The 18353-nt window shown below is 39.2% G+C and overlaps 1 protein-coding gene across 1 annotated transcript in view; it reads right to left on the reverse strand.

The window, feature by feature from the left end:
• Positions 1 to 487: 487 nt before the first annotated feature.
• Positions 488 to 18353, reverse strand: part of LOC123251382 (V-type proton ATPase subunit S1-like protein) — a 28807-nt gene continuing 10941 nt past the window's right edge. The window contains exons 3-5 of the mRNA XM_044680636.1: positions 4152 to 4202; positions 2435 to 2675; positions 488 to 793 (exon numbers count right to left, since the gene is read on the reverse strand). Of these exons, the coding sequence (XP_044536571.1) occupies positions 488 to 793; positions 2435 to 2675; positions 4152 to 4202 (598 nt within the window). The remainder of the gene's footprint in view (positions 794 to 2434; positions 2676 to 4151; positions 4203 to 18353) is intronic.

Raw genomic sequence — 18353 nt, forward strand, 5'->3', positions numbered from 1 at the left:
TTCAAATTCCAGCTGCATTCTTTAATAGCTATCCAACCTTGGACAAAGCTCTCCACCTCAGTTTTCTCATCTATAAAACAAAGAGGTCGGACTAGATGTTCTCTAAGGAAGGTCCTTTTTAACTCTAGATTGGGAATTGCTTTCTATGACTAGATTGGAATGCTTTCTATGGCTTTAAAGCAAGCTTTGGACCATACAATCTCTCTTCCAAGAGAACCTTACTTCAAGGCTCCAAGGGGCACTCTGAAGACCGGTAGATGACTAAACAGCACAACCAGGGAATTTCTTTTTCTTTTCTTGTTTCTTATCTTTTCCTTCCTCTTTCCTTTCTTTTTTCCTTCTTGCTTCTCTTCTTTTTTCTTTTCATTTATTTTTCTTTTAAATCAAGCCATCCAGTGAAAATCTTTAACTTATTTGCAAGTAAAATAACCCAAAGCAGCAGAAACAAAACCTCTGACCTGTTAGAGTCTAAGGAAGAGAAGAGCTACTAAACATAAATGTTGCAGATATATGGGCTTCTCAATTCATGGCAGTCATGACCGTGGTTCCTTAGTGGCTCCTTCTCTTCAGCAGCCACCTCAAGGTCTTTCATTGGCACAAAGTAAGGGGGGGAGGCTTTGCGGTCATAGTGCCTGTCAAGAGACTTCAGGTGGATCAGCATGTGTAGGGCATAAGCCAGCACCAACAGCAAGATCAGGGACATGGCCAGACCCATCAGGATGGCAGGAGAGAAGAATGAGGCACAGTCTCTGGCATGAGCAAACTGGCCTTCCTCAATGTTAAAACCTTGAATCTGTCAGGAGAAAGAAAAAAAAAAGCTCAATGGAAACCCTCTGTTCCTCTCATAAGACCAACTTCCCAATGATGAGTCCATGTTTTAGTGAAGATTCTGAGCTAGAAAACTTTAGGTTGGGGCTAGTTCATAAAATCCATTCTACTGGGAGAGGCAATGTTGAATAGTGGAGAGTGTGCTGGACTTGAAGCCATAAAGACCAGGGTTCAAACCCTGTTGCCGACACTTTTACTAGCTGTGCAACCCTGGACAAGTCACTTAAGCTCCCTCATCTGTAAAAACAGGGATAATAATAGCACCCACCTCCCAAGGTTGCTGTGAGAATCAGCTAAAATAAGGTACAGAAAGTACCATCTAAACAAAAGCTTTTCTATCAGGATTCAAGATAGCCCATCTTTCCATATTTTTAGGGCTATTCAGCTGCATTTGACATCTGCTATAATCATTTCTGAAATTATAAATACTTTTAGATGGAAAATCTGGTCATATAAATCCAAACTTGCTCAGAGTTTTATTGCCAGGTTCAGCAATAACAATAATAATAACAATAATAATAATTGCAATAATAATATAATAAAATTTTATTTTGAGCTATGTACCAGACAATTATTATCTCATTTGATCTTTACAACAACCCTGGGGGGGGGGTGCTCTTACTGTCCATTTTACAAATGAGGAAACAGAGGCCTAAGTCACTTGGGCAGGGTCACACAGCCATTAAGTGTCTGAGGCTGGATTTGAACTTAAATCTTGCTGACACTAGGCTCCAGGCTCTATCCACAGTGACTAGCTGTTAGAGGAAACAAAACCTGTCAACTTCCCTCTCTTCTCCTCAAATTAAAATATATAAAAGAGAAAGAGGAGGAGTGGGAGGGGAAGACCTGATGCTGCCTTCAGGAAAGACAGAAGGTAGAGTAAGCTCCGTGAGTTATACAGTAAGATGACAAGTTGAGTAAACATATTGAGCCCCTTTCCTAAATAAAGGTCTGAGAGACCTAGCAGAATCTCCTGAACTCAGACTGTGGTGGTGAAAGGAAACTTCCTCGCCCGCTGTGCCTTTGCCCAAATCCTGCCGAAAGCCTCTCGGGGGTATTTTTGGCCCTCATTCTCAGCACCTTGCAGGCTGTCAGATCCATGCTCACACCAAATAGCCACTGAGTTACCCAAGCCATAGAAGAGCTTCTTATCTTCCCTTCTACAGAGCCCAGAAGGAAAGGAAATGCTTGTCCAACAAGTGCTCTCCCTGGAATGGGCCCCTTCACTCCAGGATGTGACAGTCACAGGACTTCAGATCACAGCCCATTTTGTCTCTTCTCTGGCTGATTGACATTCCTAACTGATAACTATGTAGTGCCTGAATGGAAAACTGATTTCTTTAAGGCATGACCTTTAAAAATGTAATTGGGGAGAAGACAGAGGGAAGGGGGAGATAAGTATGAGGGAAGGGGAAGAGAGAATGTCAATCCTCCATCCCCTTTCATTCTATTAGATAATAAAAACAAAACATAAACTGTTTTTTAAGCTGTAGATCAGATCATGCTCCATCCCTGATCCAAAGCATTAGATTTCAAATGGCTTAATCGATCTCAGCATGCTGTGACCAATCAATGGGAAGACCATCATTTTGAGCCCAATTATTACCTGGAAATCAATGAAAGTGACTTCCCATAGCCTTGAGATGTCATTTGTGGAGCTCGGTACCAAAAGTGCATCATATCTCTGCAGGCTGCTGACATGCTGACAGTGATAGGAATACTTTGACGGAGCATGGATTCGGGTTGCCTTAAAAGTCGCTTGGATTGAATTATTATAAAGAATCTGAATTCTATGTAAACTAAACCAGCTCTGAACAGACAATCTGTTATAGTTGATCAAGATGAATCTGAAAAGAATTACAAAACCAAGAATTAACAAAGGAACATGATGTTTAAATTCAGTCTAGTTGTCTTCTAGGGACGGAACAACAGTGCCCTCTCTTGTCATATGTAGGAACTGACTTTGGGTAAATCAGTCCTGGGCTCTGAAGCAATTCCAAAATGATCTTTTGATCCTCCTTGGGAAAGGTGGAGAAAGGGAAGGAGTGGGAAGGAGGGGAGAAGAGAAGAAGAGGAAGGAGCAAAGAAAAAGAGAGAGAAGAGAAAGTTAGAGGGAGAAGGATGAGGAAAGGGAGGAGGAGAGAGAGAAGAAAAAGCAGGATAGAAAGAGGGAGAGGAGGGATAAAGAAGGAGAGAAGGAAAAGGAGAGAGAGGGAGGAGATGGAGAAAGGGGGACAGAAAGGAAGAGGGAAAGGGGGAAATGATGAAAGAGAAGAAGAGAGAAAACAAGAGAGTTGAAGGAGCATAAAAGAACTCCAGAAAACTGAAAAATGCTGGCAGCATGTGTTTAAAAACCAAGACCTCATATAGATGAGGAAAAACCATCTTTTGCATAGACATATGTTATATTTAGCCATTGGATGTAGGGGCCTTCTTTGCAAGTAGCACAGTTTTGAAAATCTGCTGACAGTTTAGCCCATCTGCATATCTAATGACTAATTTCCTTAGTTATTTTAAAGATAAAAGTGCTGAACTCAGCCTTATAAATGGCCACTTTCTCATCCAATAAATCTATTTGACCTAGTATCAGAATCTGCTAGGCCAGGATTACCAGAGACCCATATGGTGACAGGCCAATATTTTAAAAGGGTAGAATAATTAAGCCTTTTTCTAATTAAAGGGGCAATACATCTGGAAAAGACCTTAAAGATCAGCTAGCCCTGTTTTCTGCTCTTTGTAATTTACTTATTCTCAGAGTTATTCTAATTCTCCAAATTTGTTATTTTAAATATCAACAACAACCACATTTGCCAATATAAATCAGCAATAGCAATCACACTGAGGTCCTTTGTATCCTCAATGATTCATCTTAATTAATCATCTTCTATAAGTGCACTTCTGTATTGGATCAGCTACACACTGTCACACATCTCCTGTGTGCATGCAGAATTTACCTTTAAATAAAGGCCAGCTCTCCAATGGCCTTTCAGATGTTAGCCACTTTTTCAGTATCACGATCAAATATGACTTGGATAGCCCAGCAATCACGGCTATACGGAACAATTTACATTGCCACAGCGTCTGCCGTCTAGCAGGTGGCATGTGAGGTTAAAGATTATCATCAGAGGGCCATGATAAAAAGTATGAATGGAGGTACCAGAAAGGAACTGAAGAAAACATTACTGGAGGATCCCATAAGGCACAATTATAGTCTTTCCTGAAATGAAGCATGTATAACTTTTCTTATTCCTATATCCCCATTAAAGTACTACTAATGCAAAAAAGGTTCTAAAAAATTACATATTTTCTAATCTAAAACATACCTGATGTCAAGGCCTTTTAGACTGTCGATGTCACCAAATTTCAGGGAAAGCCTAGAGAAAAGAGTAGAACATACTAAACACCAAATTGAAATGAGAAAAGAAATTGAAACAGGAAAGGGTAAGGCTTCTAAAGCATAAAGTTAAATTATTGCGCTTTAAACAAAGCAAGGTCACTCTGGATTATTACAGTAGTTAAATGCTGCTTGGCATATTACTAAAAAGAAATGACACAAAATAAGTGGACTTCAATTTGTCCAGTTAGTCTCAGTGAAAAAAATTAACTATAGTAAAACCTGATTAGTTCGAGCCCATTAGTTGGGGTGCTAGAAAAGATCTTGAGAGTACTTTGGATAGCAAAGAGATCAAATCAGTCAATACTTCAAGAAATTAATTCAGAGTAAAAATTGGAAGGTCAAATACTGAAGCTAAAGCTTAAAAACTTCAGCTAGATAATGACTCATTAGACTCATGCATAAAGACTTCAGCTACAGCACTCATTAGAAAAGACCCTGATGGGGGGAAAGACTGAAGGCAAAAGGCAAAGGCTATGGCAGAGATTGAGAAGGATAGCTAGTGTCATGGAAATAACAAGCATAAGCTTGGACGGGAGATAGTGGAAGATAGAAGGACATGGCATGCTATGGTCCACGGGTCAGGAAGAGTCTAACACAACTGAACAACAACATTAATTTGAAATTGAGACTGAGCTGAAATTTACTTTGCCCACTTACCTGGGGCGGGGGGTGGGATTGGGGGGAGAGGGAGGATGCTAAGCAAATTAATTAGTCACCAACATTATTATGGCAATATTGAACCTACTTAAGAGGTCAAATGGCTTTCAAGAGCTTTACAAAGATATAATATGAACTGCTGAGATGCTTAAGCATTCTAGTGGAGTGACTGACCTGAGGATTTTATTTCAGCAATGATCTCAAGAGAAATTATCTATACTCCATTTCTTCAGAAGACTGTGTGTGAGTCCCTGGAATGGCAAAAGCATGAATACTGAAGAGTAAAAATTATCCTATGAGATGGAAGATTTCAAAAGATGGGCTGGGTGTTAACAATGCAGAAGTGGATGAACAAGAAAGACATGAACAAGAAAAGAAGTAGAAAAGCAGAAATGAGAAGAGGGGAGGGGAATGAAATAAGCACTAAAGCAATAAGTAAATATTATCTCATTTGATCCTCACAACAACCCACAATTTTATTATCCCAGTTTTACAGTTGTGAAAACTGAAGTAGGCAGAAGTTAATTGATTGACCTAAATGGGAATTAGGTTCTAATTTGTAAGAGATTCTTTCCCTTTTTATATGGGTGCAGAAAATGTGGTATATTTTATTCCTTTCCTGAGTATTTATATTGTTTCATTGTGTAATTAATTAAGCTTAATTTGATAACAGATTTATTTGTCTGGTTTGGACTAGTAATACAGGATGAACTGATAGGGTATTCAGGTAGTGATTTAATAGTTGATCCCCCCCATAAACCACAGTAAATCTGGCAATGTCTTGGGTTGTTATAATTCTTATCTATTTATAAAAAGTTAAGCCTATAAAGGGACAGCTACTTGGAGCATTTTGTTCCTTCATTGTCAAGTAGCATGAAAAACTGATAGCAATTCACTTAATAAAGTACTTACTATAAGCAGAGTACTACTAGAGAAAATACAAAATTTGGATAAAAGGCAGTTCCTAATCCCATTGATCTTATAGTCTAACTAAAATTCATTTTCAGAATTTCATAATACAAATACTTCATTTATTCAAAGTGCCTCCTCCTCGTTCTCCCAATTTTTTTCGACTTTACCAGGAGGTAAATGCATACCATTAAGGAATGCAAAAAAAAATTTGCCTTTTGGAACTCCAGGAATATTTATGGAGTACATGTACCCCAAAACTCCAGAGAGGCAGCTCATGTTTCAGCTCATATTTCAATCATTTTTAAAAGTACCCACTTTTGTGATCTACTAACACTAAGGAAAACCCAATCCCCACTCACTCTGAATACTTTCAGGCTCCTTGTACTCATGTTCTTCCAAGAACACTAGATTTCAGATTTCAGGTTTCTGAGAGTCAAAGAGCATTTATGATTATAGGATCCTACATTTTGAGATGAAAGGAACCTACAAATCATTTAGTCAAACCCTCATCTTACAAAAGAGGAAAATGAGTTGAATGCCATATCCAATGTCATAGCAGTACCAAGTGACAGAGTAGGGATTCAAAACCAGGACTATATATCACGACTCTAAAGTCAGCATTCTTTCCATTGCACTATGCTTGGATTCAAACTAGCAAGCCTGCTGCGTGCTAATAAACATATGGCCTGCTTTAAGAATTTTCAATCCAGAAGCAGTGGACCAGAATAATTAGAAAACTTTAGCCCCCCTGCTTTCTAAAGCATGTCTGTCCCCTCTGCCAAGTCACCCTTAGAGCCAAATTCTGTCTTTTCTAGGATCTTGCTGCCTAAGCATGAAATTTACTCAGATGCCTGTCCTATGCTGTGTTTGGTATGCTGCCCTTGCTTTTTTAAAAGAAGATTCCCTGTGTGACTCCTTCTGCCAGCAGTAAACCTCTCCCTGAACATTTTGTTACCAAGAGCAAAATGTAGTCTTTTTTTAAGCCATATTTTTTACCTTACATGGTTATATATTTGCTTGGATTAGTTTCTTCACCATTCTGACTCCTGAGGAAATTAGATTCTGATTCATTTTCTTACCCACAATGGTAGCAGCCAGCGTATCACTACAAATAACCTGGAGAACCAAGTGTATTGGATTCAAGACTTCTCTGGAGTTCTTGAGGTCTTGCCTCCTCCAGAAGTCAAATAAGTAGAACACCCTTCTTCTACTTCTCAATGAAGTTTCTATCTACACTTACAATGCTAGGGAAAAGTTAGAATTCCAAAATGGTTCCGTGGAAGACAGGAAATGGAATGGCACCCAAGCAACTAGAATAAATGATACATGCTAAAATTTGTCCAATAGGTAGTTAAGAATCCTCTGCAGGAATAACAAAATCAGACTTTAACTTACACATACCAGGACTTCAGTGATCTGGGAGATCATCACCAGTATGAATGAGCCCAGGATTTCAAACCTAACTTGAAGTCCTAGCCCAGATATTTTTAGCCGTATGATCATGAGCAAGTAACTTAACTAGAGGCAGTCCAGTGGAATGGTGGTTAGAGCAGTTGGTATACCCAAATTTAATTCAGCTTCAGGCCAACTTCCTAGCTGTATGACTCTGGGCAAGTCATTTAAACTCTCTCTGCCTCAGGTTCCTCAACTATAAAATGGGAATAATAATAGTACCTACCTCGAAGGGTTATCAGGAGGAACAAATGAGATAATATTCATAAAGTATTTAGTACAGTGCCTGGCACACAGTAAGTTCTCTAGAAATATTTGATTCCCTTCTCCTTTGACCTGTCAGAGACTCATTTTTATCATTTGCATATTTGTAGTGCCTATCTCATGGGGTTGTTATGAGGAAAGAGCTTCACAAACCTTAAAATACTATGTAAAGGTGATTATTTCTTTCTTCAAATAGCACAGATAATAGCTCATCCATGCCTTCTCTTGCAGGTTGAATCTTGTTCATGGTCTTTCATAGCATTCCATCAGTTCTTCTCAGTATTAAGTTAGAGGGTGTAGAACTAATCAGATTTTTATTAGTTGATTTTCTTTCCAAGACTGTATTTGGACAAAGGATGACATCCTTCACTTCTTGCACATAAGTCATTATTAGCTAAATGTTGCAGCTTGCTTAAGTCTACAGTGTGTCTCTGTGGTGCCCTTTGGCTCACTTACAATTTTAATTTTTCACAGTTTGAATTGTTCTCTGACATGCAGTCAAACTGTATCTCTGGGAGAATAAAGGTATCCAAACAATGATTTTTGTGGGTCAGAGAGAAGTTTGGGATCATTGAAAGTAAAGCACAATTTCTCTAATTCAGCCCACACTTATTCCTCCTTTCCAATTAAGATCAAATTTTTGCTTTCCATGTGCATTGCCTGTCTACAATCACTCTAATGATGGACTAACTCAACAGACTGACTTTTCACCTGCATATTGTGATCTGGACAAAAGGCATTTTTCATCCATTTGGTTTTTCCTGTGTAGACTATTAGACTACCCTCTTCTGAGTAACTGAGGAATCTCATCTGATAGTCCCTCTAATATTCTTGGGTTTAATGAAATCAGCAAAATGTCATCTACAAATAATTGCATCCAGTTTATCTCAGCATCAATAGGGATTCCCTCTTCTATTTGGACCCTATGCAGGACATCTTCCATGACAGTGGCAAACAACTTTGATGTACATGTCTCTCTCACTTAAAAAGATTATCTAAGAAACACTGAAACACTCTCTGTGTCATATCTTTCAGGAAATCTGGTATGATGGATCTTTGTATATGTGGGAGGTGTTTTTTAGGAGAGACTTTAATGATGCATTTTACTTAGCAAAATCAAATACATCTTAAGAGTCAATAAACAATAAATATAATAGGATCTTTAATTCTCTATATATTTCTGTAAATTGTGACTGTAAAGATTTTTTTTTGCAAAAGCCTGTCCCCTTCTCATTTTCATCAAGGTTATTATCACTCTTTTAAGGGCAGATCACTCTAATAAAGATTTTAGAAATAATTCCTTTTGTTCTTTTTTTCTAATCCTTGAGTATTCTCCTCTCTCGGATATGTTGAAAATTGCTCATTCAATGCTTTCAGAATTCTGTCATTTCCTATATGGATTTTTTCTGTTCATACTTGGACTAAACCAGCTTTGCCTACTGTCTTTGCTTTCTGTGACTTAGAGCCATATCGACTTCTTCACATACCACATTGGTGACTGAGACATCAAAGTTGAAGGGTGGTGGGTTTTCTGACATTGATGACAACAAGAGTTGGTTGTAAAAAAATATATTCCAGATGGATTATATTTTTTAATAGTTTCATCAATGCTTAAGGTTTTTACAAAAGACACTTCCCTTTAAACCCATGCCCACTAATCTCTCCTTTTATAACAAGGGAAAAAGAGAGAAATTAAGCAAAACCAACCAAAACAGTGATAGTATTTGAATCATATACCACATTTTATATCTTTAGTTCCCCTACCTTCCCAGTGAGAAGCGAGAATGGAACACATATTTTACTATCAGTTCTCCCAGACCAAGATTGGACATTCCAATTGATCAGAGTTCAACTGTCTTCTGGCATTGTAATCATTTCTTTTTTTGTCCTTTCACCTCCTTGCTACATCTCTAAAACTCTAGGAATAATAGTGGGACATTGGGACATTTCTACAGCTCTCTAAGTTGTGCAAAGCACTTAATGTTATCTCACTTAATCCTCACAACAGTTCTGCTTATTATTTTCACCATTTAACAGATATGAAAACTGAAGCTGACAGAGATTACATGGCTTGTGCTTTGGGTCAGGTAGCTAGAAAGTAAATCAGGCTAGATCTGAACACAGGTCTTCCTAACTTCAGGTCTACCACTCTCTCTACTGCACCACCTACTTGTTTTTATTTAATTGGGTTTCACACCAAGTTTTCTATATATTCATTTTCTCCTCCATTACTCTTCCCTCCTTTGTGAGGTATTATCACTGACAATCATTCACTATCATCCTTCATAAAATTTTGAAAATGTCAGACCTTTATGTTCAATTCTGGGTATCACAGTTTAAGAACATTGTTAAGAAGGAAAGCATGTAGATGGTGAAAAAATATGAACCCTATGTGAGGATGTCTAAGTGGGCTTGGTTGGCCTGGAGAAAAGAAATATTAGATGGGACATGACAACAGGGTTAAAATTGCTCGAAAGGCTGTCTTGTGGACTGTGTCATTTAAAAATATTCTAAGCCCTGGGAGACCAGGACTCCCTGCTACAACTTCCCCCGACACCTCCCAGGTGTCGGAGAAAGTGTAAAAGAGAGAGTTTTGGCACCTTTTCTCACTCTCTACCCTGGACCCTGCAGGCTCTGAGCACTCTTTCGACCTGGAGGCTCTCAACCCTTAAGAAGTGCCAACTAGAGGAGACCTTTTTTTCCTACCTAACTTTCCCTTTCCTAACTAAATAAAAATCTAGCTATTCTACAATAAGTGCTACCTGATCTTTATTGAGCTCGGAAGAGTTTGGGTCAATTTCCCCTAACAGGGCTGTGAGCTACTGGCTGGGCTACCTTCCTTCCCTTCCTCTGGCTTTCCCTTCCTTTCCCTTCCTTCTCCTATCCTACCTTCCTCCCTTCTTTCACCTCACAGGGCGAAAGACTAGATTTGATCTGCTTGGTCCCAAAGCACAGAGCCAGGACCAATGTGACAAAGTTACCAATAGGTTGATTTAGGCTTGATTCTAGGAAAAACTTCCTACTTATTAAAGCTTTCCAAAACTGAAGGGGTAAGTTCCCCATTCCTTAGATGTCTTCAGCCAGAAGTTGGACAACTCCTTGTTGAGAAGGTTAGAGAGGGGATTCTCTTTATGTATATGTTATACTAGATAGCTGCTGAGGTCCCTTCCAAATCTCTAATTCTGTAATTCTAATGGTTTTGCTCTTAGTGTATGTGGCAAGGACCCATATATTTACTGGTTATATGATTTGGAGCTCTTTACACCTCTTCATTGTGGCAATTGCTTTATATTGGTTAAACTTCTATAGAAAATTTATCAGAGTCCAACACCTACACATATTCCTAGCGTAAGGAAGAACAATAATAATAATACAACATTAAAGAGTGTGTGTATTCTCTACTGTTATGGCTCCAATTCTTCACTGTGTGACAATAGCCCTACATTTTCTTAGGTTAATGCCAGAAGAGCACAAACTCTGACCAGCCCTATGAAGTAGAAAGCCTTCCAATATAGGCTATGTGTCTCTCATCTTGGTCCAAGTTAGCTGAATTCAGAAAGTCTCATTACCAGATTGGCTACTGGATGACAAATTTTTCAACCATTTTAACTCTCAAAGAAGATCTACCAAATGATTGTGGGATTCTTATCTTGCCTTGGTGAAGGGAGTATGCACACCAATGAAACCATGACTCCTTGAAGTGTGAAAAAATTAATCTATAGAACACTTAACTGTGTAATGAGCCATTTCCCATGCATTATTTCATTTGATTTCTACAGTAGGATTCTATGAGGTAGGCAGGATGGTGGTGTTGTGTTGTTCCCAGTTTGCAGCTAAGTAAACTGAGACTTGTAGAGGTAAAGTATTGTGCCTAAAGATCATCCCACTGAGTGGCAGAGTCAAGACTGAAAGGCAGAACTTCCAATACCTAAACAAGAGCTCTTTTGATCTGTAGGCTTTGGTAGTTTCTGAGGGCCTTGAAGACCACCAGAGGCCTAATTCCTTTCAAAATATTCGAGTGGGGCAGGAGAATAATTGCTTTGCCTCTCTATTCCCACCCTTGGCAAGGGAAAGATCAGTGTGTATGCTAGGCTACAGGAAAATGATAGACAAGCATCCTCCTTTGTATAAAGCCTCAGATAAGAAAGGCCTGAGGGTTACAGTCTGAGGCTAAGGCTATCAGCTATCATTGAGGTCACACCTATACAGCAGACCTGCAAGAAGAATTTAAAATGTTTATCCTGGTGGAACCTAAACTATTACTTAATATTAATAGTGACTACTGATAGACTTTAAGAAAAACATAAGAAACCAGTTTTGGCTCAGAAATGTCTATCAACCTAATAATCTGTTTTTCCTTTCATGAAAACAAGAATGTATCAAAATGAAAGGTGAAGCTCAAGCAAGAAAGGGTATTTCAGACATTTATATAAAAACATAAATATACATTCCATGCAATTACCCATTTATAGGAACTACCCATTTGCCAGTAGCTGAGCACAATCTCTGAGCACCACTTAAGACCATTCAAAGACATCATATTACAGTCACTGAAAAGGTGGTCCTTAGTGATATAAATGTTAAATTGCCTATGACGTGAGCTAAGCAAAATAAACCACTGAAGCCATTAGAAGGTATTTGTAAGACATCTTTTATGTGGCAGCCTTTGAAAATCAAAGAAAGGTAGAGGAGTTCATTCCCAGTAATTTTCTGGAAAAGGCTTCCCCACTGTAGCTTGGAGAACAAGTTCCCAGTTTGTTTATTTTACTCAGTTTAAGTTAAAATTAATCATCTTCAGCATTATGAATGACTCTAAATGGCTTTCTGAATTCTAACCATTTGAAAGAGGAATTCTTGTCTGAAAATGGGCAGGTCCCACATATGGAAAATAGTATGACATCGAAGAAAAAATGCTGAACTTAGTTTCAGAAGACTTACTTTCAAGCCCCAACTTTCCTTACTAAGTATGTGAACTTGGTCAAGTCACTAAATGAGGATTATAAAGATAATTAGCCTTATTATCTTTCCAAGGCTTTTTTATTTGTTTGTTTTTAAACCTCCTCTTTGGTCTGAGAATCAATATGAATAAAGGGTGTGACTTGCTCAGTATCACACAATTAAGAAGTTTGTGAGGTTGGATTTGAACCCAGGTCCTCCCAACTCCAAGTCTGGCTCTCTATGTACTGAGCCACTTTAGTTGCTCCAACTTCCCAGGGTTTTGTGAGGAAAGAACTTTGCAAATTGTTGCATGTTGAAGAAATGTGAGCTAGTGTTATTAGATGTAATGTGTATGTATATGTAGTCCATCCCTGACCTAAGAATGTTCACCATTGGGGGGGAGAAGGGGTGCAACAAGGATCTTATGTAGTGCCCATAGTCAAGAACTCCTATTTTTTCTCCTAAGACTGCACTGTGGATAAAGGGCAAAAGGTGCTCCCAGTGTCTCAAGTTGGCACTTGAACAAAGATTTCAAATAGAAAATATGAATAGCAATTAGGATTTGCTATTTTATCTATTTGAAAGGCAGCATCATTTAGTGCATAAAAGGGTGGACTTGAAGCCAGGAAAACCCAAGTTAAAGTCCTGCTTCTGACACTTATTGACTGTGTGACCCTGGACAAGTCACTTAACCTCTAAGACTAGAAGTTGCAGAGAAAGGGCTGACCTTCATTGTTGGAGTGAGTGTCTTCCATTGAATTCCTCATACCAGTAAAATCACTGTTCTTGTTCCTGCCTGTAGATTATTATGCAAATTCAACAAATACTTATTAAATGTCTTGGGGGTCTTTCCTAGGAACCTAACAACTATAATATTGTTATTGTTCCTATGAGAAAAATGCATTTCAATTTCCACACAATTAACTTAGAAGAAAAAAGTGTAGAATATAAGTCAATTATAAATAAGGGCAAGGAGGCAGTGCAGCAGATAGAGTGTCAGGCTTGGAGGCAGGAAGACTTGCCTTTATGAATTCAAATCTGGCCTCAGACAATTACCAGCTGGGTGACTTCAGGGAGAGAAATCACTTAACCCTGTTTGACTTGGTTTCCTCATGTATAAAATGAGCTGGAGAAGGAAATGGCAAACCACTCCATTATCTTTGCCAAGGAAGCCCCAAAATGGGATCACAAAGAGTCAAACATGAGTAAAAAATGACTGAACTGATCTCACTAGTGTTCAATTTCCTCTTCTGTAAAATGAATGGGACTAGACTAGACATCAGAGAACCCTTTCAGCTCTAAAACTAAGACCTTATGTTCCTCAAGAAAAAATTTCAGGACCAACTACAAAGGAGCTTATTTCTCCTTTCTAAAATTACTAAGACATGAATAGTGACACCAAACACTACAAAAGCTCTCAGCATTGTCATACTAGCTAATGATGGGTTAGGAGAGATGGCAGCAACAGTACAATCCTAGAGCAATTTGGAAATATAATCAAAGGACTCGAAAACTGTGTATATCCTTTGATCTATCAGTACCATTATTAGGTCTGTATCTCAAAAAGATAAAAATAATGGGGAAAGGACCTATTTGTACAAAAGCATTCATAGCAGTTCTTTTTTGTGATGGCAAATAATTGGAAATTAAGGGAATATGCATCAATTGGGAAATGGCTGAACAAGTTGTAGTATATGATTATGGAGGAATACTACTGGGCTGTAAGAAATGATGAGCGGGATGATTTCAGAAAAATCTAGAAAGATTTACATAAACTGATGCAAAGCGAAGTGAGCAAAACCAGAAGAACATTGTACACAATGCTGAACTGTGAATGACCTAATTATTCTCAGCAGGGCAGTGATCCAAGCCAATCCCAGAGACTCATGATGAAAAATACCATTGCCCTCAAAGACAGAACTGATGGAGTCTGAATTCACACTGAAACATACTATATTTCACTTTCTACTTCTTTTGTTTGAGATCTCTTCCACAAAATTTCCATTAATATGGAAAAATGTTTACATGATATATATGATTGCACATGTAAAATCTATATTGAATTGCTTACCACCTCAAGGAAGGAAGAGTGGAAGGGAGGAAGGGAAGATGGAAGGAGAGAAAGAATTCAGAACCCAAACTTTAAAAAGTAACTGTTTGAAATTATTTTAGCATGTTAATTGGGGGAAAATATTATTAAAAAGAAAATAAATGGGAGTTCCGGTTAATATGGCAGCAGAGTAAGGAGCAGCACTGCTTGATCTCTCCTAACCGAAACATACAGGACTCCTCAAGGGGACATAAAAACGAATCCAGATGAACGAAGGGACCCCACAACAGGGCGCAGCATTGAAAGTACACGGAATCAGGGCATTTCCACGCTATAAAGGGGTGAAACAGCTCTCACTAAAATGCGAGAGGAAGAAGCCCTTCCCTCAACCCCCACACCACGTACAACTCAGAGGCCAGCGCACAAGAGTGAAAGCAGGTTTGGGGCACCCATTAAGTCACTGGCAGCTCTAGGGCTTCTTCCTGAGAGCAGCAAGACTTAGGACCCCAAGAGGCTAAAGAATGCGCACGGACTTTCCTGAGCGTCTGCATGGGTGAAGGCAGTGACCTAGGCGCAGAAAAGGATCTCGAGTGCAGGCATGGACTGTGAGTGGGGACCCTGTGCAGATGGGAGCACGCAGTGGGAGCACGACAGTGGAAGCAGCTCCCTGAGGCTGTTGAAGGAGCCTCGGCTAGAGGGGCAGACCAGGGACAACCAGGAGGCTCAACCCCAAGAACAACGGGACCTGAGACCTCAGGAGCCTAGACAGACCCTGAGTGTGAGGTTAAAGCTGAGAAGGCAATGGGCTAACAACAACGGCAAGCCAAAATTGGGAACCCCAGAAGAGAAAGATTATCAAGAAGTACTCTGGAACACTCGACAACTTTTACACAGAGAAAATCCAGACAACAGAGGGGAACAAACAAGAAATCATATCCAAACCTTCCCAAAATAATGAAAACTGGTCACAAGCTATTGAAGAGTTCAAATCTGAGATGATGAAAAAGATGGAAGAGATCTGGCATGAAAATAACAGTTTGAAAGGCAGAATTTCACAATTGGAAAGTGAGACAATTCAACTAAAGACCAGAAATGACTAGATTGAAAAGGAAAACAAAAGATTATAACCAAAAACCAGTCCCTAAAGGCTAGATTTGAGCAATTAGAAGCTAATGATCTCTCAAGACAGCAAGAACAAATAAAACAAATTCAAAAGACTGATAAAATAGAAGGAAACATGAAATATCTCAATGAGAAAGTGACAGACCAAGAAAACAGGTCTGGAAGAGACAATTTGAGAATCATTGGTCTTCCAGAAAAAGCAAAAATTTATAGAAACTTGGACTCCATACTAAAAGAAATTATTCAGCAAAATTGCCCGCAAGTTCTACAACAAGAGGGCAATATAGACATTGAAAGGATCCATAGATCACCCTTACACTAGACCCAGAAAGGACAACCCCCAGGAATATAATAGCCAAATTCAAGAGCTTCCAAGTAAAAGAAAAAATCTTACAAGAAGCCAGAAAGAGACAATTCAAATATCAAGGAGCACCAATCAGGATCACACAAGATCTGGCAGCCTCCATGCTAAAAGACCTCAAGGCTTGGAATATGATATTCAGAAAGGCAAAAGAGCTGGGCCTTCAACCACGGATCAACTACCCATCAAAACTGACTATATACTTCCAAGGGAAAGTATGGGCATTCAACAAAATTGAAGATTTACAAGTATTTGCACAGAAAAGACCAGGGCTAAATGGAAAGTTTGATATCCAAACACAAAAACCAAGAGAAAAGGTAAATTAGAAACAGAGGGGAAAGAAAAAAACACATAATTTTTTTAAATTTGACTCTTTAAGGGCTTCAATAAGATCTAATTATCTGTATTCCTATGTGGAGAAATGCTATGTATAATTCTCTGTAGTGAACTGTATTCACTATTATAGTATTCACTATCATAGCAATCAGAAGAATAATTCATAGGAAGAGGACGGAATACTAAATGGTCTAAGATGACATGGAGGTTGAGAAAGAGGGGAGTGAATACTAGGGGACACGAAGAGAAACTTGAGTGAATAAGAAAAATAGGATATTCTATTACACACAAAGAGGGCATGGGAAGGGGAGGAGACAAATATTATTATAAGAAGAAGAAGAAGAGAGCATTAAGAGGTAATATTTAAACCTTACTCTCAGTGTAATCAATCCAGAGAGGGAAGAGTAGCTATATTATCCATTCAGATAAAAAACTCTATCTAACCCTACTGAGAAAGTCAGAAGGGATAAACCAAGGGGAACAGGGGACTGGGGAGGTCAAAAAAGGGAGGGGAGAAGAAGGGGGAGGGAATTCAATAGGCCTTTAAAAATAAAAAGAGGGGAATAACAAGGGAGGGGTTAGAAAGGGAAGCTAATCAAGGAGGGGATAAGGGATACCAGTTCAAAGCAAACCACTGGTTTAAAAGAAAATAGTGTAAGGCTTCCGGGTTAAGATGGCGGCAGAGTAAGAAGCAGCTCTTAACCTCTCCTGACCGAAACATATAAAACTCCTCAAGGGGACATAAAAACAAGTCCAGACGAACGGAGGAACCCCACAACAGGGCACAGCGTGAAAGGTACGTGGAATCGAGACATTTCCAGGCTATAAAGGGCTCTCACTCAATCGCAGGCTGAGCAACCGCCCCACCCCCACCCCCTCCACACTCATCTATAGCTCCGAACCCAGCTAAAAAGAAATAGGGCAAGTTGGGGCACCCATCGAGTCATCGGCAGCTCCGGGACCTGTTCCTGAGAGCAGCTAGACTTAGGACCCCATTAAGTCAAAAAAAGCACGCGAAATCTGAGCGCGCGCGCCGGAGTAGGACGCTGGGCGCAGAGTGCCGGCTGAGTAGAGGCGTGGGTGGAGGCAGAACTAAAGCCTAAGTGGGGAACCAGTGCAGACGGGTATACGACTGTGGAAGCAGCGCCCTGAGACTTGTAAAGAAACCTCCAGCAGAGGATCAAGCAAGAGGGCCCACCAGGGGGCTTGACCCTGGAAAAAACCAGAACTCAGACCTCAGGAGCCAATAGATTGCGAACAGACACTGAGCCCGAGGATAAAGCTGAGAAGCTGCTGGGCTAATGATGGCTACTCAGCATCAGGAGGTTCAGAAGAGAAAGAATAATAACAAAAAGAAGAAGTCTTTAACACTCGACAGCTTTTACACAGAGAAAATCCAGACAACCGAGCAAACAGAGGAGGAGAACAAACAAGCATCCGGACCCTCCTCAAATAAGGAAAACTCCTCACAAGCTATGGAAGAGTTCAAAACTGAGATTTTGAGGAAAATGGAAGAGATCTGGCAAGAAAATAACAGTTTAAAAGGTAGAATCTTGCAATTGGAAAGTGAGCCTCAGAAATCAAATGAACTGATAAGCAAATTGAACACCAGAAATGACAAGATTGAAAAGGAAAACCAGTCCCTAAAGGCTAGAATCGAGCAATTAGAAGCTAATGATCTCTCAAGACAACAAGAACAAATAAAACAAAGTCAAAAGACTGAAAAAATAGAAGGAAATATGAAATATCTCAATGAGAGAGTGACAGACCAAGAAAACCGGTCTAGAAGAGACAATTTGAGAATAATTGGTCTTCCAGAAAAACCAGAAATTAATAAAAACCTGGACTCCGTACTAAAAAAAATTATTCAGCAAAATTGCCCTGAAGTCCTACAACAAGAGGGCAATATAGACATTGAAAGGATTCATAGAACACCTGCGACATTCGATCAAGAAAAGAAATTGGTTAGAAATATTATTGCCAAATTCAAAAGCTTTCAAGCAAAAGAAAAAATCTTACAAGAAGCCAGAAAGAGA

This window comes from Gracilinanus agilis, chromosome 1 (genome assembly GCF_016433145.1).
Source record: "Gracilinanus agilis isolate LMUSP501 chromosome 1, AgileGrace, whole genome shotgun sequence".
NCBI lineage: Eukaryota > Metazoa > Chordata > Mammalia > Didelphimorphia > Didelphidae > Gracilinanus > Gracilinanus agilis.